Source organism: Miniopterus natalensis, chromosome 16 (genome assembly GCF_054644295.1).
Source record: "Miniopterus natalensis isolate mMinNat1 chromosome 16, mMinNat1.hap1, whole genome shotgun sequence".
In the NCBI taxonomy this organism is placed as follows: domain Eukaryota; kingdom Metazoa; phylum Chordata; class Mammalia; order Chiroptera; family Miniopteridae; genus Miniopterus; species Miniopterus natalensis.
Window position 1 is genome coordinate 24,530,840 of NC_142096.1, and position 27,191 is coordinate 24,558,030.

Consider the following 27,191-nt stretch of genomic DNA (forward strand, 5'->3'; position numbering starts at 1 on the left):
TAACAAAAGCAGCACATTTGTAACCTAAGTGGAGAAAATATAAAACCTATAAAGGAGCAACACTAGTTATCTTAATTTTCATACAATGTGGTGCAAAATTAATTTAATGTGCCTTACAAGGTCTGTTGGGGCTAGACTACAATGAAAAATGGGAGCTGATTAAAGAGCCACTAGAAGTCAGGAAAATTCTGCCCCATTTTACTCTTTAGAAGGTGGTGATAAGAAGGAAATAAAAATAATTTAGCCCAGCCGGGTATGGCTCAGGGGTTGAGCGCTGACCTAGGATCCAGGTGATCAGGGTTCAATTCCTGGTCAGGGCACATGCCCGGGGTTGCGGGCTGCAGCCAATCAATGACTCTCTCATCATTGATGTTTCTATCTCTCTCTCTCCCTCTCCTTTCCTCTCTCTGAAATCAATAAAGATATATTAAACAAAAAATAATAATAATAATAATTTAAAGATGCAGAGAAACCCAGAGCAATGGTGGCACAGTACGGGCAGAGGGATAGCCAAGAACATTTCTCTTTAAAATCAGACACTCACAAATCTATCCCTTGTTCTATTATTTCTTTTTGTTGCTTTAGGACTTCAAATTGTTCCGGATTATCAGTGCCAGACATCTGCGTACTGTAGCTGCCTATTCCTGATGATGATGTTGACTCCAGGGAATTTAAACTTCCATATCTGTTTATTGTCTCAGGGTGTTTGATATCACTTGTCTCTTGTTCTGAGGGTTTTTCCTGACCTGTAAGTAGAAACAATGATACAGTAAATTATTCAGTCAAGAAAAAAAAAGTAAAAGTAAAAAAAAATTCTCAAATTCGGCAAGATATTTCACTGCTGCTCAGGTATCCACTTAATACAAATAAAATATTAGGTGCCATAAATAAATGTACAATTTACACCATTAAAAGGAGTTCCTTTTGAAGTCACAGTGCTGAGTGTCTGCTGGGTTTCTGCTCTCAGCTCATCACCACCAGTTTTTCTCCAGGGACTTGTCTAAGATAATACCAGGTAGCCCTGCAACTATGAGATTTTCTCTGGGTAAGGATGTCAAACATGCACAAATAATTCCATCTTCTTAAAACATATGTACTGGCTTTTACATATTTCTTCTATAACTATAACAAAGTTGCATAAATATGCTTCACTTTTATATAATATTCAAAGTACTTCTAGGAAGGTTTAGAAAGAAAAAAGTTTGGATAACTAAGTTGAGAAATTCATCATTTTAAAGCTCATTATTTAACTTACAAGACAATGCTTCTTCATCTACTAAATGAATACAGATATCATGAAACTGGCTTAATGGCATCTGCAACTATCCTCCAATGTATCATGTACTTAAAATGATGAAGAATTATACTCAAAATGTCACCTTACCAAGAGTTGTCTGAGAGTTGGGATTCACATACTGATCCTTACTCCACTCAACCATGCACTTCAAAATGGACACCAAGCATTCTAAACCTTTTTTCCTCAGGCTCAATTCCTATGAAATAAATCAGAATAAGGGTGAAAACAAGATCTTTGCAGCAAAACACATAGCAATTCCTTGGCAAAGTTCAGAATTTGAAAATGTTTTTAAAGTTCTTACCTGAACATTGCTCATGCCGAGTTCTTGACTACCCCGTCCTTGAGCAATTTTTGATAGATCATTTACTAGTCTTTCAAATATATTTGCTGCATTTAAGTCACAGTCATAGTTTACATAAATATCCACTACACTTTGAGCATCTGTAACAATACAATATATTAACAAAAGGCATCTAGTATATGAGTATATTCAACTTTTTAAATATCTCATACGAAAGAGGTAACATGGATAATTTCAAATACCTGCACAGATTCTTGTCAATGTCTGAATAACCATCCATTTGTGGTCAAATGAGCTGGTAGAAGTTTCCAAAATGTATAGGAAAATTTCTTTAAAGAACACCTGTGATTAGGGGAAAACATCTGTTTAAAATATTGCTTATAATTCATAAATGTGATCACTTTTTAAATATCCCAAAGCTGCAGAGGAGACTAGGATGCAGGTTCCTCTGGAGTTCGACTCCTTTTGAGTCCATCTCTGAAACATGAGGACTGAAATAACTTGGTGGGTGATTGAAACTAGCCCTTGCAGTGGGAGCACTGCACTTCAGAGTAACCACAAAAGAATCTACAAAGATTTGGAGTTCCTCTGAGTAATTTCTTGAACATACATACAAAACTAAAGTAACTCATAATTCATTTTTAACACCCCAGAGAGTAGAAACTATATTCTGCTCATCAGTTATACAGGGTGGGCAAAAGCAGGTTTACAGTTGTGAGTATGCGAAACACAGTTTATTCTTGTATTATTATTTATTACATATTATGTTCTTTTCCATACAAACAACTGTAAGCCTACTTTTGCCCACCCTGTATTTTTCAGACATTATTTAGTACTGGGCAAGCCTAATTGTTCCTAGTTTTAAATGTAACTGATGTTGTAATCCACACAATAAAAAGGATCTATATATCTAATTATCAGAGACTTATATTTTTATTTCTCACACAAGAAGAAATCTCTGTTGTCTGAAAACTATAAACTATTTCTCACTATTCTTTTACACCAAAAAATGTCAAGCACAAAGGAGTTAACTTAATTAAATAAATTTCAATTTAAGAGCTAAGACTTTTCAGATTCAAATTTATTTTGGAAAAGAGACTGTGACTTAAGAGGGGATTACTGAAAATCAGAAACAACATACTGTATTAATACTTATAGAACATATGTATTATGAACCTAGAAATTCATATTTACAATGTACGATGATTAACAACTTGTCTCCCCAAATTGGATGAGGTACCCTTGTACTGTGCTTTTCTTTCACAAAACTCTGAACATTTCTAGTACTTGCTTAATGTCAGTATTTCCTGTAAGACTGTAAGCTCTAAGAGGGTAGGAGCCAGCTCTTCCTTGCCAAGCACTGTGTCCACACTGCATGGCATACAGTAAGCATTCAATAAATATTCTTGGCCAAAGTTCCCAAACAGTGCACCAAGGTGCCCCAAGAATGCTACAGCAAACTCAGAGGAATATCATGAGAATTTTTAAGGTAAAATTCAGAGGGATATACATCTGTTGGACACCTCGCAAGATTATTCAGTGTCAACATTAGATCAGTTAGATCACACTACATTCCTTTCAATGGCATCATTTTTGCAAACCTGGTTTTAGTGGTTGCTATGATAAAAAGCAGGTACTGAATGAAAATCAATGAAAAATAGGAAAGGAGGGTAACAGTATCCAATCTGAATCCAAGGCCTGAGTCACTGTACAGTATCCAATAGGCACATACATTCCAGTAGTCAGTAATTACGAATATTTAAAACTATATTTTCAGAAACAGAATATAAGTTAATGCCCATGGAAAAACCACATTATAGAAACTGTGAAGTGAATGTTTTCATTAAATGAATCTTCATTTGACAATGATCTCAATTTTGTTTCGCAGTTTGTTTTCAGATGTTGGGTTTTCTCCAACAGCAACATAGCTCATTCTGCATTTGAATGTTTACTATTTTCAAAAGCATATCTACACTTATCTTGTTTTATCCTCATAATCTCCCCATAAGAGACAACGCAGAGTGAAATCAACCTGATCTCTTTTAAAAAACATTATTACAACAATTTTATAATACGAGTCTATCATTTATGAACAGACAGGAAATTTCTTGGAAGTATTTCTTTTCAAATTTGTCTTTAACAAAAATTTTATATATCAAATTTACTCTACAAAAATAGTAATCACAACTTATTTTTGTGATATTAATTCCATAAGAATTTATATTTCACACAGTCTACTAAATAGTACTTAATGAAACAGAGTTCCAGTGTCCAAAAATCTGTAAGTAACTGGATGCACAGTCTTCCAAAATTTTCTAAGGGCAATTTAAATACCTCATTATCAAATGAGAGACTTTTAGTTGGTTACATAAGCAAAAGCTCCAAAAGTGTTTTTTTTAAAGTTTCCTTTTAGTTCTTGAAGATAATGAGAAAAAACTGTGTAAAAATAGCAACTATTGTTAGGTAAATGCTCTGCATTATTTTAATAGACATATGATGAGTTTTTAAAGTTTGACACCATTTATGGACCAGAAATTGTTTCCTGTCCAAAAATATGGTCCAAGTTGAAAAACTTTTCACTTAAAATACCAAGCAAGGCCTTATTTTGTCTCATTCCCATAATGAATTTAAATAGATACTATAGAATATTAACAAAATATATGATTATCTTAATCATCTAAAAATTGTGGGAAAATAGTAATTTATCCTTTCCTATGAGCTAATAAATTATTAGTCTTGAGTTAGGATTAAATACAAACTTAATGAAAATTATAATGTAAACTCTACAGCATACCAAACATAATATGAAGATGAAAGCTAACTAGCATAGAAGTGAATATATGAAAAGTATACAATATCCCAACCCAAACAATATTTGACAAATGACAAGCTGGAAAAGGTAGCCATTAAATTAGCAAAACATAAAGTACTATTTAAAAAATACCGAATTATCTGAAGGTGAAAACAACAGATCAGGAATTGCTACACCTGCATGATACAGGTACACATGGTTGGAAGATTTCCTAATTCATTTTGCTAAGTCTCTGGGAATATTTATTTATTTATTTATTTATTTATTAATTATTTATTTTCCCCAGTAATCCATTTGTCTAGGGCATGAACCAGGCACAAGCACAGACCAAAAACCAAGCTGGGTAAACACAGAGTTACTTTGTCCCTGGCTGATATGAGACAAGTACCACCAAACCAGGTGCAACTAACTCTACCCAGGTCAGGGACATCTGGAAATACTTTAGAACCACAAGACAGTTATTCTATTTCCAAAGATCTTTAGGAATACAATATATATGTTAGAGGGGAAAAAAATGAAGCAAAAATTAAATTTTCAAATGTCCTAAAATATAAGCCAAAAATATAACCCTTCTCAATCACCTCTTTAAAGTGCCAAAAACTGGGATGGCTTAACACCATGTACACAAAGTATATTATTTTGAGCTTTCTTTGAAGATAACCAAAACCACTATTACATACTATATTTGCAATGGCAAAGTTATTGTGAGGGCCAAGTTAATTCAAGACAACCAGAACCATTCATACAACTAATATAAATTCCTTGACAGTAGAGCTGTGTCTCAATTTGACTTTGCATTCTCAGTGCTCACCTAGTGCTTAGTAGGTACATGCTAGTTGAATGAGTGAAAAAAGGAGAAATACACATAATATACAAACATTATTTCACATTCTGAAAAACTTTCCAGTGTATTAATAATCTGACTTAACATGAAACAAATGCAAGTGCAACAATGCCTAAATGAAGAACGTACCTCAATTTGCATCTTCAGATGTGTCTTGAAGTTTGATAACAAAGTAAGAAATATGGAAAGAGAAAGCTCAAAAACCTCTGGAACAGATGAGACTCCATTTTTTGAGAGTGCAACACACAGATACTGTTTAATAGCATTAATAAACATCTCATTTGTCCTGAAAACAGGTCCTGCATTCTGCAGAATGGATAGAAGTAACTGCAATGAAAGAATCTTGGATCGTAACTCATGAGACCTAAAATGTAAAAAAAGAAGGCACAGTATATGGACAAGTTTAGCATTATGGTAATGGTAGGTTGTTCCTAATATATTTCCTAATACCTTATCATTTCACAAACTTTTAAATGGAGAGGAACAGAAAACTCTACAACATAAAAAAACTACAATACATGAATAAGCTTAAACACCAATAACGGGTAGTTCCACTAATGTTCTCTTGTTCACAAAATTTCACAAACTTCCAAACTGGGAAAACAATCATTCACACAATTTTAGCATCAACCTTCTGTTCCTTTGAGCAAAAAAAATAATTTCAATATTTATGATTTGTTCCGTCTTTCAAAAGCATACTTCACTTTGTAGAAATCATAATGAACTTCTCAGATTAAGTGCGACACTTAGTATATAATAGGTCCAATGTACTTTGTTCCTAGTTATGCTACTCAAAAATCCTCAACACTAATAAGCTTTGGCTGCATAAGAAGTTATAGCACAACTTCAAGGTTACTTTTTCAGGAACCACTTAAGCTTTTTTTTCCCCTGAAACACATACAAAGAAGCTTTTAGAACATTTATATCCCTTAATAGCTTACCAGCTTATTCTAAACACTTGTATAGTAAAAAAGTAAAACATACATTTTCAACTTAAACTTTTTTCTGATCAATACACTATGCTATAATCCTGAACACTATTCAGAATTTTAATTACCAGATTTCACAAATACAATTTTTCTCCCATTGAAACAGACCCCTTAAGCCCAATAAACCAGGGAGAGCTATCCCAAGCAACTTTTCAAATGCAGGATACACTTAAACGCTCTAGCCACTGGTTCTTTTCTTTTTTCATTCCAAATGCTATATTCAGTCACATTTACACCATATAATAAACTTAATTGTTCCTGATTTCTACCTTAAAAATTTCATGGTTAGGAGTGTCAACTGATTAAAAAACCTAAGAAACTCTAACAAGGACTATTTAATTTCATGTAAATAGTAATCACACAAAAATATTAGCATCTTTGAAATAAAACTGGAACCAATAATGTCATGACTCATGACATAACCATGTTTCCAAGATGGCTATGCCTCTGAATCTAAGAATATACACAGCAAATACAGTGGTACCAAAAAAAAAAAAAAAAAAAAAAAAGCTCACATACATCAGGTTAGAAACAGCTAGAGGTAAAACTTTGAATATAGGAACTATAGCTAACATAGTGGGCCAAGTTATCTCTCACTCATACTGACGCCTTCCAAGGTTTACACACTACTACTACTCCCCAGTCTAGCTCACATTTATCACACTTTTTGCTCAATTCCATTCATTAGTAATTAAAACCTATAGCTCCAACACATGATTTTTTGTTATAAGAATGTATTCTCTTGGCCTGGACAGATAGCTCAGTTGGTTAGAGCATCCTCCCAATACACCAAGGTTTTGGGTTCAATCCCTAGACAGGGCACTAACAGGAATCAAACAAGGAATGCATAGATGGGGGGAACAACAAGTCAATGTTTCTCCCCCCCCCCCAAAATCAATCAATCGATAAAAACTTTTAAAAAGAGAAAATATTTTTACTTTGTATCCCCAGCATCTAACAAAATGCCTTGTACATAGTATGTGCTCAAAATAATTAATGGATTTATTCATGCACTCATCTAAACATTTATTAAGTATCTACTACGTATAAGGCATTAATTAATGAAACGCTGATCAAGTGACTGTCCTATGTCACGGTACCAGATACTTTTGTCAGGCAAGAGAGACTGGAAATCTCAGGTCTGCAGTTTTTCATGGGATAGCTTCAAATTATAATTCAACTTAAAAGAACACTTCCTGGATTATCATCTTAGCAAGGCCACAAAGTATAGAGAGAAGCAAAGACAAGAAAGAAAATTATATAAATACAAAAGCTCATTAATTTTGGCAAAAAAAAAAATCAAAAATCATTCAAGCTAGAAAACCATATATTCTCTTTTGAAAAGAGAACAGTTTCAAGGGGGTGAAAATGTGATCTCTTTCAGTATTCAATTCCAATGTTTAATGACCATGATGGTCAAAAAGGTCTTTTTTAAATATACAAACAATATTTCCTAATATTTGCTTTAAGTCCACTAGGCAGAAGGATAAAAATCAAGTTGTTTCTAACTTGATTATCTGAAGGATAATTATTCCTCATAAGAACAGCTCTCCAAAAACTAGATTCATCTTTTTTCAGGGCTAAATAAACATCCTCCCCTATATAGTATTCCTCAAAATTCATATATTTTCTTCTGTGTTCTTTTCATTCTTGGCATTTTAAACAATTCCTTCTTTTCTGTTTCTAGTATGTTTTTCAAATCACATTTTTTATATTTGATTTGAGAAAACTAAACATCTAAGGTTTTTAAGGTCAATAACATTTTTAAATCATGGTAAAATGTCCTTCAGCAATTACACCAAATTTTAAGTCATAACAGCCTTAAAGTAGTTCTTCATCAATTCAGAATGAGATCTCAAAATTGTCAATTTCTGGATAAGTTAGTGAGAATAAGAAACTGAAAAAATTTTAAATATATTCTTATAAAATATATAGGGTATAATGAGTTTATACTGCACTCTGAACAACTTTAATCCTTTCTCTGTAGAGTTCATATTTTCAAAATACAGAAGCATCAATAAATTGTATTTTTGACTTTCAGAAGTTGTACCTAAAAAGATTTTAGAATTTTAGGCTTCTGGGCCTAAAAAATGTTTCCCACTGATTCAGTACAATGTGACAAAATAAAACAAAACTCAAGTCTTTCTTCTTAGTTGACACAGAAACTGAAATGCTTTAGTTTTTTAATGAAGTAGTGTTGCTTACATTTCCCTCATTTCAATATCCCTTTCTCAAAGTCACTCAGGCCTTCTCCAAGGGCTCTTTCTCCAGAAAGTTCTCAACTTGTCATGCTATAATATGCTGCAACATTAGAAGGGCATGCCTCTCCAGTAACTCCCAAACTCAATTCAAGCAGAAATTAGTTATACTTGAATCAGATGAAATGAAAGATATCTGATGATTTGTGACTTTAAAAAATGGCAATTTCTTACAGTTTAAACTACTGTTTGATGAGAATCAGACAAGAGACTCCTATTGTAAAGTACTTCTTGTTCCCCATAGAGAAAGCTATCATCTCAGGGCATTTTTCAGACCTTAATGAATATACATTGTGACTTTTAAGATTTATTTATCTTAATAAATCAACTGGTAGCTTTCAGAGCCTAGCATGAGGCTACATGTAACAAGGCCACATTAGCTCCAAAATTACTTACGAACTGAAATAGAAATTCATTCAATCATTCAGTATGTACTGGGCACCTACTATGTACCAGACACAACTCTATAATGCTGTTGGTATGCTTTGGGAAATAGTGTAAGCTATCTACTCTAACAATTTTGGAACTCACTGTTTTTCAATATATGTTTAAAAAAATATAATAACCCTAAAATATATTTTTGAGGGTCCTACAGGACAAGAGGAACAAAAGAAACCCCAAAGACTATCTTAGAATACATTTTGAGCTTTAAAACTGTATTTGTCAGGCAGAATAGCTAATGACTTACTTTGGATCTGGTGGTCCATCTGAAAGCGGTTTCATTGACAGTTTACACAATGACCTGAATACTAGAAAGGCATCCTTTTGTAAAATGTGGGAAAACTTAGCACCAGGTGAAGGTCCTGAAGAATTTCCAGATTCCTAAACAAGTTAACATACTATGTAAAATAAAGTTATTTGCCAGTGTAAAATCATTTTAGCCCTTTATACATTTTATTCAATTCAGTAATAGGTGAGGTTCTATTGGAAGGGAAACCAGATGAGGAATTTTGTCACATTGCTTTTCTTTAATCTGATATCCCACCCCTGTCCCCAGCAATTAACACCTTACAAAAATGCATTCTTTTAAAAATATTCCCTCTTAGTCACCAAATAAACTTTTAAAATGTACCCAGTTCATACTATTACTAACAAAAACTAGCACATCATGTCCTGACAGGAGACTTTATACACAGCCTAAACTATGCTTTCCACTACCTGTCACTGGGTATTTTATGTTTTTGTCCTAGTTTATTTTTTATCTACTTTTTGCAGATAAAATAAGACAATGGAGATCTTCAAGGCAATGTTTAAAAGTTGTTAACTGATGAAGGTCAACAGGCCAAGAAAGCTTGCCCCTGTGTATGAGGCAATGATTTAAGGTAGGACTCCATTATCTAAAAAGATAGGGATAAACACACAAAAGATAGGCTAGAAGAGACAGAGGAACTGTAACTACCACAGTGTAGATTCCACTACAGCCCTGAACGAAAGAAAGATGAAGTTCCCCAGATTCTAAAAGCTCTTTTCCTTCCTATGATACTAGAATTATTGTAAGAATATATGATAAGAATTTTTCTTTTTAAAAGTAATTTCAAGAGGGCAGGAAGGTAGGGAAGATGTGAACACCTGTGACAAACACTGCAGCGTTGACAATTTAGCCATCAATTTATTAAGAAAATAAACTGCTTTGATTTATATCAATGAGAACAAAACCCCAAGTTTTTATTTCCCCAAACTGAAATCAGCCATCATTATCAACTAGACATATTCACCACAAGGCGTTGGTGACCTATAAATGCGTAAGATTGAGAGAAATTTCCCACTCCCATTTATACCTGAGTATCATTGGAAGAGACAGATAATCTGTCGTCAGGTAAGGATGGTGTATATGCAACAGAAATTGGTGTTCCTGGAATTCCATTTGCTTGAATATTTTCACTGTCGCTACCATCCTCTATAGTTCCAATGTTGCCATCTGCACTTGCATTTATAGACCTTTCTCCCATATCTAAAACGGTAAGAATAAAAAACATGCAAATATGTCTGACTTAACTGAAGTATATAAAAACATGGAGTATTTAAAATGAAACTGGCAGAAAAGCGATATGAAGTAACACGTACTGGCACCATTTAAAGGTTAGCATACTTACTAGTAAGTAAATATGCATTCGGAACATATCCAAATATGATCCTTAAGTAGCTCTAGCAATGAAACACAGCTGATGAAAGGCTAACCAGGATGTGCCAAACAGAAGCTTATTTTAAGACCATATCAGCATTTACTAACCTGGGTTCTAATGAATGCTAATGCCTTAAGATGGTAATAGAAATTCCTCAAAAAAATCCCATTATCAAGTAAGAGGAAAATATTGGGAAGTAGGTTTCTTTATTATAGCCTTTAATTTGCTAATATGCATTGAGCTCTCCAAAGGGGATATAAAATATGCAGTATTTTCCAATTTATTTTACCATAAGTCCTCTCCCCCTTTTTTAGAATACCTACTAATACCTCTAATAACATATTCTTTGGAACATTACTAAGGAATATTTTTCAGTATGTCACTCTGAAATCATACTTGTAATTAATATAAACAGAAATAAATGACTTCTGATAGAACAAACATAGATAATGCAAATAATACCAAGTTTTCAGAACTACTCTAAGGTGTGACACATATTTCTTTTAAAAAGGAATATATACGTGTCTATGGCTGTAAGTCAGTAGCTACCTAGCAGGAAATTGCTCCCTTCATGCTACCAATTAAAAGAAAACTATGAACTAGCATGAAGGAAACACACTGTACTATAAAGAGCATAGATTTAGGAATATGAGAGGCCTGTGTTTCAATCATGTCTCCACTCCACCATTTAACTGGGTAAGTTATTTCATCTTTCTTTGCCTCAGTTTCTTCATCAGCAACAAATATAATAATGTCTATAAAGAATCACCAAAACACACACACACACACACACACACACACACACACACACACACACACAAAATACATAAATAACACAACTGGTTCTCAATAAATGGTAGCTATTATTAATTTTGTTGGTAACTGATAAAGTGCCCAATTTTTTATTCATTCAGGTAATGAAGGGAATGTATCTGGTGTCCCACTCTGAATCTGCTTTCTGCTCTCCAAATTAGAATACCCTGGATAGATTAAACTTGAACAGATAATTCCAAAGTATGTTTTGCAATTACCAAGTGGTACATGAAAAAGATATTAATTTATAAAATATATTTTGGTTACTCTGCGTTACACAAACAAAACAGTTGCTTCCCCAATGAACCTTTTAGAGCTTTAATATGCTAATGTCTGACACGCTAAATATGATTACATATACAGATACACACATCTTACATTTATAAAAGTACACTCATATAAATGCAAAGAACTCTCTGGAAGAAGTCATAAAAATTTAATAATGATTAATGGAAATTGATGGTCGGTCATTCCCCAAAGCACTTATTCCAAACCTTTTTCTCTCTGCACTCAATTACATTTCCTACCACTGCCCCTCCTCCACCTTCCCTTAACAAAAGGACTTCCCCCTTCCACTGCACTAAGAGGTAGGTGATTTAACAAAGGTTTCCTTACTCTCCCTTTCCCCACCATAAAGTTCCCTGACATCAACAATAATCTTTTTCTTCCCTCTCATTTCAGGGAAAAATAATCTTTTGAATTTCTAAGGTGAACTATTCATTCACCCTCAAATCTATCTCTTCTTGCCTCCCAAAGTTTCTTCCTCCCCTAAGTATTTTCTGGTAATACGAGATTTGCAATTTCAAGTGCACTACTGGACCTTCTCCATTACTCAACAGACGTACTCAAATCTTTTCATGCTTAAAAAAAAAAAAAAAATCTTCCTTCAACTCTTGCCACACCTTACCTACTGTCCATTTCTCTCCCACCTTTTATCAAATTTCTGAAAGGAATAATACTTTCCTCCTTCTTGTCTTAAAAAATTATTCAAAGGAATTGAAAACATTCTCTATTTTATTTTCAGGCTTTAAAGCCAGACATTCTTGAGTTGAAATCTTCATTTTACCACTTCCTATAAGTCGACTGAATTTTCTCATTTGTAAAAAAGGGAACAGTACCTATATGATCTTGTTAACAGTGTCACCCCAATAAATTTAATTTTTAAAAAAGGGAAAAAGAACTCCTCATGGACATGGACAACAGTGTGGTGATTGCAGGAGGTTGAGGGGATGGGGGTGGAAAAGGGCATATGGGGAATGAATGGTGATAGAAAAAAATAAAGGAAAAATAAAAGAGATATGAAATCTCAAAATAAAAATGAAAAGATAAAAAAGGGGGAAAAGTAACACTACTTAAACATACCAGCATTTGGGAAGAATCAAATGAGTAAATGCAAGCGTAGCACATAGTCATTTGGGATACACAGAAAGTACTCAATAGAGTTAGATATTATGGTTCTCCATTGTTGTCAACCCTAACCCTCCCATAATGTCCCCTAAACGTAAGTGCAAACTTCTATTTTCAAGGTGGTGAAGAAACCCACTATTTACCTTCTCCTTTGACAAATCCCACTAAAATTACTAAGAAAAATATAAACAAACAAAAAAAAGTCTTTAATAGTACTGGAAAACTAAGAAGGATATGATCAATGGATCAAAATCTTAGAGGAAATCCTAGAAAATTTAATAGGTTCAGATCATCTGATCACATTTCTGGAAGTAAATGCAACAAGGTACTATGCTTAGTCCTATGCAAGACACCATGAATTACATAAGCTTCAGTGGATTGGTCTCAAATCTAATCCTATCTATAATAATACTGTTTATGAAAATGTGAGTGAAATTCCTAACAAACTTTAAAACATTTTAATAATACAATCCATAAGATAGAAACTGGCCCTATATCAACTAAGACTTGGTCATGATAATGAAGGTGTAAGAAATCAAAATTTTCCAACAAAGATATAAAATACTCAAAACCAAATCAATGTAGACATTTTCTAATTTATAAAGTTTAGTACATTGAGGAGAAAGGAGACTATATCCCTGCTCCTCTCCCACCAAATACAAAATCAAAAACTGAAATGGGGAATAGTGGATTTTATAAAAGACTGTAATTGAACACACACACATACATACACACACAAATTTGAGAAAAGAGGTTATATTTTTGCCCTTTTTAATCCAGACATAAAAACAGTCTCCACAGTCAGATGAAATACCATAAGACAGAATACACTAATTTCTAGTGGAATACACTACCTCCAACAACGATGTTCACCATTTCTTCTACAATACTCTGTACAATGTCTTGTGGCTTTTCCTCACAGTCATGGTTTTCTCCATCATATAATATATCATTTTTAGATAATGCTTTAAAAAGAAAAAATTCAAGAAAACATTTTATTTTAGAAATTTTTACTGAACATTTATAAAGAAGAGCTTTCTTTTAAAAATAAAAGGAAAAAATCAAATAAACGAAACTGGAAGCAATCACATGTTAAACTTTCAAGTTTTATAACCAAGTAACATTTTAAAATATCTTATAAAGTCAGTTTCAAACGATTACACAACTTAAGTGAATTTTCTAGATTATTCCTTTAAGAACCAAAACTTTTAAAAGTATTTTCAATGGAACATTTCAAACATGTTCCACACTTCCAAATAATATATTAGATGTAATTAAAGCTTGTTTTGATGAATTAGGCTCACCAATAATAACAAGCTCATCACTGTGCTCTAATATAGTGAGCTCCTTGAAGAAGCAGAGATAGGGCTATCTTGTCCTCCACCAGTGATTTTTAGCCCTTCCTTACTATTTGTTCCCCAAAAGAATGTACATATACAATGTAAAATTAAATTCAGTAAGTAAAAATAAACTCATTCTCCAATTTAACATTAGTTAAAAACATATAACTGCGAATTAGAGCTTCTGAACAGCATAAGAGAAATTGATAAAAAACTTGATACTACGATTAGCTTATATGGACTATTATGAATAAAAACAGGATTTCAACTGTTTTTTTTTGAAAAGTTCAAAACATAACAGGAAGACTCAATTAGTACTGAGGGTGCTTTGGGAACCAGGACACTGTTCTGGGAGCTGCTACCCTACACCAGTGGCTTCAGACTGCACATCAACCTAGTGCTGCTGTCTACACCCCCACCCCCACCCCCACTCCCACCTCCATAAAGAGCTGCTACTTATAATTCTGGTTTCCAGGAAGCCTGTCCTCCCTGATCCTAGCCTACTGTCTCCTGCATTCTACAAAATACTGAATGCCACAAGAAGCAACTTGATAAAATAAGCATGCCAAATCAGTTGCCTTATTTTATTTTTAAAAAATCCAAATACAATAGCATTTAGAGTCTTCTGTAGATTAAAAACATATAAACGTCTTCAGAGGTCATTTTTCTACCATTCTTAAACTTTGTATTTCTGTGTTCTAGTTAGCTAAAATTAACTAGCCTGAAAACCAGAGTTTCAACATAACTGAATATGTAGTCAATAAAATGTGCACAAAATGACTAGTGAATCAAGAGTCAATTCTTATATAAATCATCTGACAGAAATAGATTAGAGTAACAGTAAATAACACCTATTACAAACAGGAAATGATGGGAAAAGTTAATTATGTCCAAAGTCACATAGCTAGTAAGTGATTCATAGTAGGCATCTAACCCCAGAGCATGCATTCTTAACTAACGGATCTCAAGTAGAATTTTCATTTTTATCAGCTGTTGGGAGAAAAAAACACCTTTAAGCAAGCCAAAATAATCATGACTATGCCTTGGGGAATCTTATTTATAATTCTGTATCCTATAAGGTACCCACAATGGTACCTTACACACAGTACATTAGATGCTTTCATTCTTTGGGTCTCGGCTCATGTTGTTTCTTCTTGTTGAAAATGTCTTAAATTTTCTAGTTAGCCAATACCTACCCCTATACAAGAAGGTTCAGCTAAAACACCATCACTTTCTCTACAAAGGTATGTCCTGACTATCCTCAGCAGCATTACACTGTGAATGCTACTTTCAGGATATTTATCACATTATGCCTCATTTAAACATGCCTGACCACCTAGGCAGACCATGAGCAGCCTAAGAGCAATGGCTGTACCTCCATCAGCTTTTTAACCCTGAGTCCTAGCACAGTGCCTAAGACAGAATATGCTAAATAAATGCTGAATGCATGAATAAAGGAATAAATAACATCCCAGCTTTATAAGAGATCAGCCCTTTGAATCAGCCTCTTTATAAGCTCCTAGTGAAAGTACAGGAAATTCTGACCAGGGTAGGCTATAAAAATGTAAATTGCATAAGCAGTATAAATTCATTATTAGCTTGAATACTGTGAATGCATGCTTGGTTTATGAAAATAATCCCTTTGAAAAAAATAAAGTACTATGAAAAATAGTAAAGCATCTATTCGTGCCAGTACTGATGTTCATGCCACTATTAGGTTATGGAAAAGATGTGGTTAAAAAAAAAATTAAAAGCTGCAAATATATTACAGAAGTCTTTCCTCAAGGTGAAGTAAAAACACAGAATTGGGATAAACTAACTGAGCCCTGACCATCCTAGTTCTACACACCACACTGGAGAGGAACAGAACTTCCATCATTTTCTGATACCAGTCTAAGGAGGAACAAAGGGAACCACCAAACTCCCTGGCAGTTTTATATAACAGCTAGAGCTGAGGATAATGTTTGGAGGGAGAAATGACTTCAGGTGACTATTTTTATAGACGCAAACTTGTAAAATAAATGTAATTTAACTTTTGTAATCTTGTAACCTTTTCCTTATAAATTTACTTAGAAAAACTGTCAGAGAACATCTCTCAATATAAAAATGAATAAAAAATTTTCATATGTCAGATGATTACCCCAAAAATTTCTTTTTATATTTAATTTCAGTACTTTTGGACCATAATATTTTCTAAATAATATAATCATTTTCCAAAATTTTCAGTTCCACTCCAGAAAACCTTACTAAATAAAAGGGTCTTGTTTCCTGTAAAACTAATTTTAATAAAAGAAAACTGAAGTTCCTATATAACATGCTAACAGACATTTATAACCCTTTTTAAGTAACACACATCTCCTCCAAAACAAGTCTATAAATTATACTGCTCATGAGATACTAATAAATACATAGTATCATTAACAGATGTCTTGTGGGTTGAAGTGAAATTAATTTTACCACCTAGGATGGAGAAAGTCGACAATTACCACCATGTATCTGATACCTATTAACTCATATACCCTTTCCACATTTCTTTACTAAAGGCACTCCTACACCATTCCCTTCACACACTCCCCACCCACCACAACCCCTTCTCAAAAAGATTACTTTCAGCTGCAGTTGCCTGATCAGCTTCAGTCTGTTCATTTTCTGCACTGGAAATATCAGATCCATTTTCAGGTTCTGTGTCATCCTGAAGGCTTTTATCCATATCATTTGTATGGGGATCAAGATCTCCTTCATGTTCTTGGGATATATGATCAACAGTCTGAGGTGGCAGATATCTAAGGTGAGGTGATTCAGGCTCATGATGGCTTACTGGAGACTGCAAGAGATGATGCTGCTGCCGGTGCCTCTCTTTTTCCATTTGTTTGGCTTCCTGCAACTGGGAAGAAATAGAAAATTTCTAATATTTGTAAAATAAGTTGTTTAAAATTTAAAGGAATAATGCTACACTCATTACAAATTACAGTCCATCAGCTGGGCAGCGTGGCTCAATAGCTGCGCATTGACCTATGAACCAGGAGGTCACGGTTCAATTTCCAATCAAGGTACCATGCCTGGGTCTCAGGCTCGATCCCCAGAAGGGGGCGTGCAGGAGGCAGCCGATCAATGACTCATCATTGACTATTCTATTGCCCTCTCCCTCTCCCCCTTCCTCTCTCTGAAATCAATAAAAACATTAAACAAACAAAACCAAATTACAGTCCATCCAAAACAAAGCACATAAAACACACTAAAACAAAAGCAAGTAACAATGGTCACTTCGCAGAGGGTACACAAGAGATGGAAGTCTTTCACTATACGTCCTCTTTTCATTCTATCTGGTGTTTGATGTAAATGTATTACCAAAACAAAACAAAAGATCCCAAGTAATTTTTAGTAGCCTCAGAATAACTGGATTGTTGCCAATTGTGGATTTACCTAAAATCAAATAAAAGTTTCACTAAGAGAGGAGTAAAAATAGATGGAGGAATAAAATACACACACATTCAAAGTCTAGAAAGATACATAAAAAACTAGTAAAATGGTTACCTACAGGGGAATGGGGGTTAGGAAGGGAGCCTTTCAGTGTATACCCTTCTGTAATATGTTCTTATGTCACCTTAACAAATGTCTTATTTAAAACAATAAAATTACATTGCAATGAGTACTTAAATGCCTCTGCCCAGTCACCTAATAAGAATTTTTAAAATTCTATCTACAAATGCTAGTTTTATTTTAGGTAACCAGTCATTATGTATAATACCACCTGTAAATTTGGTTCACTCATAATAAGATGCTAAAAAGAATAACAATCAGGATAGCAGTGGTTCATTTTTTTAGCATTTTATTGCTTTTAGACACATCTCTTTTGGTTTTATGACCTGTTAAGAATGATTTTCACAGGATTAATTTCCACAGAAATAAATATTTTATAGTGTCAAATAGGAACATTTCATATTCCCTGGAAATATTCTAGGTTATGTGGAAATATCAGAATTACATGAATTTACAAAATAAACTTAAATTAACAGATTTTAATGCCCAAAAGGTAGAAAGAGTCCTATAATTTACATGGTGTGAATCACTTATTTTACAGATAAGGAAACTGATGGGCATGACTAGTTGCACAGTTGGAATCAGAAAAGAATTCTCAAAGCAATTCTTTAGCCCATTTATGAGGAAGTCAACTTCCAAATTAACAGTGAGGAATCTATGACTTGCAATACAATCCCACCCTCAGCCTAACTTCAGCCAACCTGCACCATGGTTTACTGCGGCAAGCACATGCTTGGAATCACAGACAAGCAAGGTGTCAAAACTCTAGAAATATCCTTGAAAAAAAGAGAAAATGTTATTGTATGAAAAACATTTTCTATATACTTCTACACTTTCTAGAGCAGGGGTTCTCAACATCAGTACTACTGACATTTAAACTGGGTAATTCTTTGTTGTGAGAAGACTTCCCTATGCACTGCAGGTGTTTAGCAACATTGCTATCTCCTACCCTCTATATGGCCGCCCCCCACCACCACAGTCATGATAATCAAAAGTATCTCAAATGTGGCTTTAAGGACAAAAACCCCTCCAGTTGAGAACCACTGTTCTAAAGAGAGAAATTAGTATTTTACCCATTGAAATAATTTTAGTACTGTACATTTTATAGAGTTTTATTGGGGGGATGAGGGGAAAGGATATCAGTAGTATATATAAATAAATTAGATGTCTAGCTTAAAATCTGAGCAAATGTGGAACTTAAATCAGTCTGCCCACCCTTTAATTTTTTCTCTTCCCTCACACACTTTTCTATAACTCTCCATAGCAAAGAGCTAAATATCTGTTGTCACATGAAATAAGTTCAGAATCTTTATCACAATTCAGTTATATATTTGCATGTGTGATAATTTAAGGTTCATATTCCCCTTCTATGTCACACAGTTGGTAAGATTTTTGAAGGTAATGGCCAAGTTGATTTTACTCAGCACTGTATAACTAAGACCTAGAACAGTGCCAGGAACATATAAGGAATATAATAAAAACTTGTTGAAAAAGTCGAATAAAACTTGTATTTCTGCCATTAAAAAAGTGATAAAATTATTTTCATTCACTTCTTCAAAAAAGAAACTATTAGTTATGGGTGCAAAATAGAAAGCATTAGATGTTAACACACGAGAGGGACTGAATAGACTATATAGTGCATCCTCCAGTACCTCTAAAAAAGAATGAGAAGGTCTCTAAGCACTAATATGGAATGCTTTCCATGACACACTGCTAAGTGAAAAGAGCAAAGTGCAAAAGATATCTATTGTATGAGTGTCTATTGTAGTCAGCCTTTAAGATGGCCAACAATGATCATCTCTACCTCTTAATTTTTAATTCCTTGTTGAGTCCCCTGACACACTGTACCAGGAGTGGTGTGGGTGACCACTTCTGATCATAAGGTAGATATTACAGTGTCTGTCTTGTTGCCCTCCCTGATCATCTTCACCCTGGGGGAAACCAGTTGTTGTCTCGTGAGCAGCCCTATAGGAACCACATATTAAGAAACTCAGACCTTTTTGGCCAGCAGACAGTGAAGAATGGAGGCCTTTCACCAACAGTCAATTGAGTGAGCGTGGAAGCGTTACTCTCCAGCTCAACAAAGCCTTTCAATGACTGCAGCCCCAGCTGACACTGTGATACACTCAGTCAGCTGCGAATTCATGTGAAACCAAGCCACAACCACCCAGCATTCAGCTGAAGTAATATGTTACTCAATGATAGATGACTAACACAGTATGCTACCTTTCGTGTAAGAAAGGTGATAAATGAAACCACACATATATCTGCTCATTTGTGCTAAAAAAAATAAAAGTAAAAAAAATAAATGCAGGAGCTCTAGTCAGTTTTGCTCAGTGGTTAGAGCGTCAGCCTGCAGACTGAAGGGTCCCGGGTTCGATTCTGACCAAAGGCCTGTGCCTTGGCTGCAGGCTCTATCCCTGGCCCTGGTCGGGACATGTGAGGGAGGCAACCAATTGATGTGTCTCTCTCACATCGATGTTTTTTCTCTCTCTCTCCCCCTTCTACCCTCTCTGAAAAGCAATGGAAAAAAAAAAATCCTTGGGTGAGGATTAAAAAAAATCCAAGAAAGATAAACTAGAAACAAGATTAGCTATATACAAGGGGTGGGAAGAGGAGGGAAAGAGGAACATAATGGTAGGAAGGAGAAGGGAGCTGTACTTCTCGGAGAATACCTTTTATGTAGCTCTGACTCTTAAATCAGTTATGTTTAACATACTCAAAAAATAAATATGCAATTAAAATTAACAAGGATGTGAGGGGGACTGAAATGGAAAACAGGCATTAATAAGTGAAATAAATTGTACTATAAAGAAATAACAACCCACTGAAAGAGTGTGGGGAACTAACCTAAATAACTTTGGAAAACAATATTTTAAGTGGGTGCGATCAGGCTAAAGACAAAAAGAACTACATATAAAATGTTGTAGTCTACTTAGTAAATTTGTTTCTCACAGTGGTGTGGGTTAGCAATTCTAAAACAATTTTTTGTGTAAAACAGGACTGAAGAAACAACATATCATAGAAAATGAAAGCCATATTTCTCAGTTTAGATAGAGAAGTTTACAAATAAAGAAAAGGCTGAAATGAGTGTTGGACTAGAATCAGAACTATCAGAATAAACACACAGTTATTAATATTTACAGATAGTCAGATATAGGTGTGTGGGGAGTAGAGAGTGGGGAGGTGGGGTGAGTATACAGATATATATTTCCTAGCTCTATGTGCTGAAAGGGCGTACAACATCCCAGTGGCAATGAACACACCTAGAACTCAGATTTTGGTTTCTAATCACCATTCTCCAACTGAAGGAGCGGGGCTCCCTGCTGAAGCGGCTGACTCCACAGCTAAAAGAGAAAATTCAAAATGAACCTGCAACATCTTGAGATTCCAAAAAGTAAGGAGGTGCTCAAAAAAGCATGGGACCTTGTTAAAAGGACACAAGCCAAAGCTGGAATAATTTGGGCAACAAAATTATAAATAAATAATGACAGTACTGGATTATAACCAACAGAATAAAACAAATACCCATGAATACACTGATATAAATAAAAAATTGAATAAATATAAAAGAATGAAAATTATTCTGATGAATAAATACAGAAGGAGAGAGAAACAAAAAAATCACCATTAGGAAACATCACAGTAACAGCTGTTGCCAACAAGAGCGACTTGGAGAAGTGTAAGAAGGAAACAGGATATTTGCATAGATTTAATGTATCTCTCCCAAGACATCTATTAACTGCAAAAGAATAACTAGTAACTTTATAGAAGAACCTGGCAGATACCACCTTAACCAAGTAATCAAGATTAACATCATCAGTAGTAAGACAAATCAACATCATACATTCCTCACATGATGCATTGAAAAGGACACAACACTGCTTCAGAGGTATTCTAGTAAAAAATGGACAACCTTATTCTAATCCTGAGAAAATATCAGACAAGTTAGGGGACATTTAACAAAATAACTGGTCATGATCCTTCAAAAGCATCAAGGTAATGAATGATAAGACTGAGAAACTGTCAACAATTGGAGAAGACTAAGTCATAAGAAATTCAATGGATATTAAATGCAAGATGGGATCCTAGATCAGATGTTAGAACAGAAAAAAAGGACTAGTGGAAAAATTAGTGAAATTCAAGTAAGGTCTGTAACTGACTTAATACTGCTATACCAATGTTGATTCTTGTTTCTGATTATTGCAAAATGATTATGTAAGACGGTTGCATTAAGGAAAGCAGAGTAAAGGGGATCTCTCTTTCTACTATTTCTGCAACTTTCTGTAAGTTTAAAATCAGTTAAAAAGAAGAAGTTATAAGTTGGTTTTTAATTATAAAGACCTAGACAATTTAAAAAAATGACTCTTTAGCTGCTGATCTCTTACCCCCAAAATATATATTTCATCAATATGGATATGCATTTTATTTTTTTAAAGGCTCAACGAATAATTTTATACCAGAATAGATAAAATTAGGTAGTTTTATATCTACATTACACTCATCTACTAAGCTTGAGTGCAACAAAGATATCAATTCATAAACACTTCCATGAGGATGATGGCAGTTACTATCATTCAGATTCTATTTGGGAACAATTAAAAACCTATTTTATCCAAAGTCAAGTCAGTAAACTTCAAAACAAAACAATACCACAGATCTCCAGTAAGTAGGACTGTAAATCAAAGTCATTCTTCTCTATACACACAAAAGATTTCATTATAAATTTCTGTAAACTCTTTTCTGTATTTGATGCCTGTGGTGTTCTAAACAATCTCTCTCTTTTTTTTAATACTTACTGCTTGGTTTTCCATGCGTGCAAAGATAACATTTAGCATCTGAGTAAGAGTAGCTTTGGCTGTTGTCTGATTGATGAGATTTTTGCTTGCTAGATAGATATTGTAACATGTTCTCACAGCTTGCAGTACAGTTCCTTCATGAATTTCTATGTGTTGAGATGTTACTGCAGTAAGTAAAGCCTTAAAAAAAAGGACAAAGTTAAAGCAATTTTCTGCATCCACAGTTTCAGCACAAAAATGTATTTTTATATTAAAATTAAAACTTTCAGACACCATTACCACTTTTAGATATACACTAACAGAATGTATTTTTTTTTCCAGTATGTCCTAACAAAATTTCTACCTGCCTTGAATGTATCGACAACTGTTAAAATATTTTGTTTTCCTCATTCTGGCAATAAATAGTTCCCACACAATCCTCCCAAACCCAGAACACTAGAAAGCTATTCAATTCATTTGTTTCAACCTAAGTTTCACTTTGATTCAACTTACTTTATTAAAATGCACAACATTAAAACTCTGTCACTGTGGAGCATAGATATGCTTCATGCATTACAGCTGTTGAACTAGATTGTCAACTTTGTAGGATATATACTGTGTCTTAATCGCTTAATTTTTCTGAGATCTTTCTTGTAGACTGGACTCAATAAAATGCTGTTGTTATTGTTGAAAATGTTTACTGGACTCAATAAACGTGCTGTTGTTATTGTTGAAAATGTTTACAAATGTTTTACAATAAAGCATTTAAAATAATCCTAAAGTGAATCCTCCAATAAAGTGAGTAACTTTATGTGAATTTTCTTACATCAGTTTATTGCAATTTCTCAAAAGCAAGAGCCTGTTCTTTTGTCCTTTTATGCTGTACAGTGCTACGCAGAAACAGCACACAGTATGTGCTTAGATAAGCCATGACTGACTGACATGAAAACTGCAAATGATAGGCTGACCAAATTGGACAGATTTTTATAATAAAAATATTATATGACTTGTGAAGTAAAGAGAGCTATGAAACTGACTCAGAAGGTACTATATTCACACATGAAGAACACTTTACACATGTAAGCAATTTCAAAAGTACCATTAGTACAAGAAAACTTTACTGGTATAGAAATATATCACCACTACCGCGAGCAGTAACATTAAGAATTCAATATTTATAACAGACTGAAAACACAACTGAGTGATTTTCTTTAAAGGAGTTTAATCATCCAGGAATATAGCACAAACTCAGCAAGGTTTAGCTCAGCAGGCTCAGCAGATGGGTATATGCCAGGGAATCAGGAAAGCTGGTACATAAGGAGTCCACATGGTGAAGCATGGGCCTAGGGGAGGACTGCAAGGGGTCCAGTAGTACAGAAGAAACTACAGGGGTCATGGGACCTTCACACAGGACCCTAAAGGTCAAACGATGCAATATGTATGGTAAACATGCCAGAAACAGAAACACTCTCGAAGATTCTGGGGTCCCAAGCCTAAATTGAGACCTTCAAAATAAAAGATTTAAAAATATAGTCGCCCAGCCAGGCGTGGCTCAGCAGTTGAGCATCGACCTAGGATCCAGACAATTGGGGTTCAATTCCAGGTCAGGGCACATGCCTGGGTTGCGGGCTCGATCCCCAGTTGGGGGCATGCAGGAGGCAGCCGATCAATGACTCTCTAATCATTGATGTTTCTATCTCTCTCTCTACCTCTCCTTTCCTCTCTCTGAAATCAATAAAGATATATTAATTAATTAAATAAAAATATAGTCTTCTTCTAAGGAACTCTTGGCATTCAACAACAAAATCCCCTGATACGGGATCTAAAAAGCACCCAAATGACCTCTATTATAGCTGGAGAGCACATAAAATGACCTTTCCAAATATTTTCCAAGGTAAAAGGCTTTTTAAAAGTATAGGTGAAAAATAAACTCACTTTATATAATTATTTACCTTTATTATTTGCAACTGAACTCCTTCATCTGTTTGAGGACCTTGGAAACAGCCACAAATTGTTTCAATAATTCTATCAATTAATTTTTTGCCTGGTGTTGTACTATCTGGAGCATTGCCAGTCAAGTGCCCATAAGCAATAAGTTTCTGAAATGGAGAAAGAAAAAGATTCTAATTAAGCTAACTAACATATATACTAATTAAATATACATTAAATTACAATATACAACTGAATATACATTAAAATTTTTACATAAAAACATTAAGGTATAATCAAAGCCAAGGCTATACCAACTTTTCATTAAGAAAGCTTTATAAGCTATAAACATGAAATTATTTGCTCTGCAATAACCACAAAATCAGAACAATAACTACAACAAAACCATCAGGCAAAACTTTGAGAAAACCAGGCCTTAGAAGTTGTCTCTGATGAATTAGAATAGTTTACTGCTTTCTATCTAAACATCATTAATACTGTTTTTGTGGAAGCTATCTTCAATCATTTAAATGACCCAAAATCTCTTTCCAAATTAGATCTGTGAAAATGCAGAAAATCTAATTTCCATACATTGGCTGCAATGAATCACAGATTTGTTCATTCAATATTATCAGTACAGCCCTGGAAGGAATGCCTCATATATTATAGTTTTAATTTTTCAAGAAAAACAAGGTCACAAATCAAATAAACTTACCTTTAACCTATCTTAAGAACAAATCAAAAGGATATTGTCTTTTCCTTGTCACTGAATTGTTAGTTAAAAAAGTATAAATGGGTATAATGAACCAACAGTGAAAACACCTGAAAAGAGTAGGACCTCTTTATCTGGAGGTTTGTCTTACAAATATGTAAGGGAATCTGCATGTGTTAAATAAAACAGAATAAAAGATTTAAGAAATTTTCCTGACATAAATAAAGGTTAGAGGTAAAGTCCAACAGCAAACATAAATATTAAGCTGTCAACATTAACCTATTGTTTTATATAAAATAGCAGGCATTTAGTAAAATCATTTGCAAATAATAACATATGTAACATCAGCAGCAGGTTAAAAGCATGGTTCTTGCATTTCACTGATAGGAAAACAGACCAAATCAATACTTTCATTATTGATAACCTTACAAAAGATTTTGTGATTCACTAATGATTTTTGTTACCCTTAAACTAAAAACATTTTGCAACTATTATTGTCTCTCTTGAATATAAGCAACCATTTGATTTCTTACCAAAAAGCATATTAAAGGCGGTAACAGAAAATGTCTCAATTGTGAGTAATGTTTAGAAACACATTCCAATTAGACAGTTTTTAGCTAAAGCCATTTCATACATACCTGTAAACAATCTAGAGATGTATTAACTATGCGGGGACATTTGGACTGGCAGGCCAATTCAAAGGGTAAGAAGTACTTGTCTGCTTCGATAAAATTTGCCTTTGATTTCACTGGTGGAAGGGTGCTCGATCCAGCTTTTGCTTCTCCTTGCGGAGGGCTAAAGGGAAGTGAAGGGTCTGGTTAGGGTGCTGCTTTATCATACTGACGATAAAGTCAGGTGAAAGCACAGAAGTTCAGTCCTAAAAGGTTCGAACCACGCTAAACTAGTAGTCTTCACCTTCCCTTATTATTTCATGAGGAAACCACCCCCAGAAGTTTTAACTGATTTGCTACAGGTGAAAAACCATAGCCAGAGCTGTGACAAAATACAGGAAAATAAAGAAATTAATCATTTACTTTTAATAAAGTAATGATTTAGGTTACTAATTAAATATTTAGTAATCTTCCTAAATATGAATCAAAGTCTAAGCAAAGATTTTCAAGCATATCTTATGGTGTTTAAGAAATTCCTTTATATACTACTTATGAGATCTTTTATATGTATAAGGATGCTTACAATTATATTTCTTAACCATTTTAAAAACTGATTTTATTTTAAAGGTCACATGGAAAAAATTTGCCACACTAAAATATAGATAACTGTATTATTATTTTGGCCAAGACTGACAAGCTTGCAAATTATTTTTACTAAAGAAAAGAAACCGCACTAACCTCTGTTTTTCAGTTTCCACTTTTATTTCCTCTGTGGGGGGGAAAAGCATACATTAGAAAACTTGACAATAGAAAGATCAGTATGTAATCTGATTATAGGTTACATAAACTAATTTTAATTTCTGTAACAAACTGGGAAGCATACACATTCAAAAAACAAATACTAAAATTCTATTGCAGCTAAATGTATTAATTTATACAAATACAAATAATTTTATAAAATGATGCAAATAATATATATTAACAAGAACAGGTAAAATTGAAGATTATTAATTCCCAAAGCATTTCCTTTTCTCAAAGTAGGTTTTTTGTTTTTTGTGGTTAAGGAACTATTTACATTAACCAGAAGCATAATATTAAGAACAAAATATTATGTATGCTGTATTCAAGTCACAAAATATAAGACATAGTTTAGTTTGGGTGAGGAAAAACACCCTCAACGCACAACTCTTGTGACTAACTACCTCAAGGAGATTATCAGGCTAAAACTATAACTTCCTGATCATGTAAAAATGTGCTGGTATTTAACCATTTTTTTCTATTTATGACTATACAAGGCACTATCAAATACATATGTCCAATTTAATGAAAAATTTTCCCTTTGCTGTTTAAAAGAGGTCAGAAAAGGCCAAGCAGCTCCTGTCTGATTTTCTTGGACTGCTGGGTCTCCAGACACCCACTCTTGGAACCCAACAGCCC

At 34.0% G+C, this 27,191-nt stretch overlaps 1 protein-coding gene and 1 non-coding gene across 3 annotated transcripts in view; both read right to left on the bottom strand.

Moving 5' to 3' along the window:
- The window catches only part of ARFGEF1 (ARF guanine nucleotide exchange factor 1), a 90,748-nt gene that overhangs the window by 45,428 nt on the left and 18,129 nt on the right, over window positions 1-27,191 (bottom strand). For both annotated transcript variants that reach the window (XM_087825419.1, XM_087825420.1), the window contains exons 2-14: window positions 26,493-26,523; window positions 25,782-25,938; window positions 24,455-24,601; window positions 22,524-22,703; window positions 16,792-17,068; window positions 13,699-13,809; window positions 10,280-10,452; window positions 9,190-9,323; window positions 5,384-5,618; window positions 1,841-1,940; window positions 1,599-1,738; window positions 1,385-1,493; window positions 545-746 (exon numbers count right to left, since the gene is read on the bottom strand). In XM_087825419.1, coding sequence (XP_087681545.1) covers window positions 545-746; window positions 1,385-1,493; window positions 1,599-1,738; window positions 1,841-1,940; window positions 5,384-5,618; window positions 9,190-9,323; window positions 10,280-10,452; window positions 13,699-13,809; window positions 16,792-17,068; window positions 22,524-22,703; window positions 24,455-24,601; window positions 25,782-25,938; window positions 26,493-26,523 — 1,996 coding nt within the window. The remainder of the gene's footprint in view (window positions 1-544; window positions 747-1,384; window positions 1,494-1,598; window positions 1,739-1,840; window positions 1,941-5,383; window positions 5,619-9,189; window positions 9,324-10,279; window positions 10,453-13,698; window positions 13,810-16,791; window positions 17,069-22,523; window positions 22,704-24,454; window positions 24,602-25,781; window positions 25,939-26,492; window positions 26,524-27,191) is intronic.
- Window positions 4,701-4,839, bottom strand: LOC148091355 (small nucleolar RNA SNORA48). The gene has a single exon (XR_015715825.1). It is a non-coding gene; the product is annotated as a small nucleolar RNA SNORA48 (small nucleolar RNA).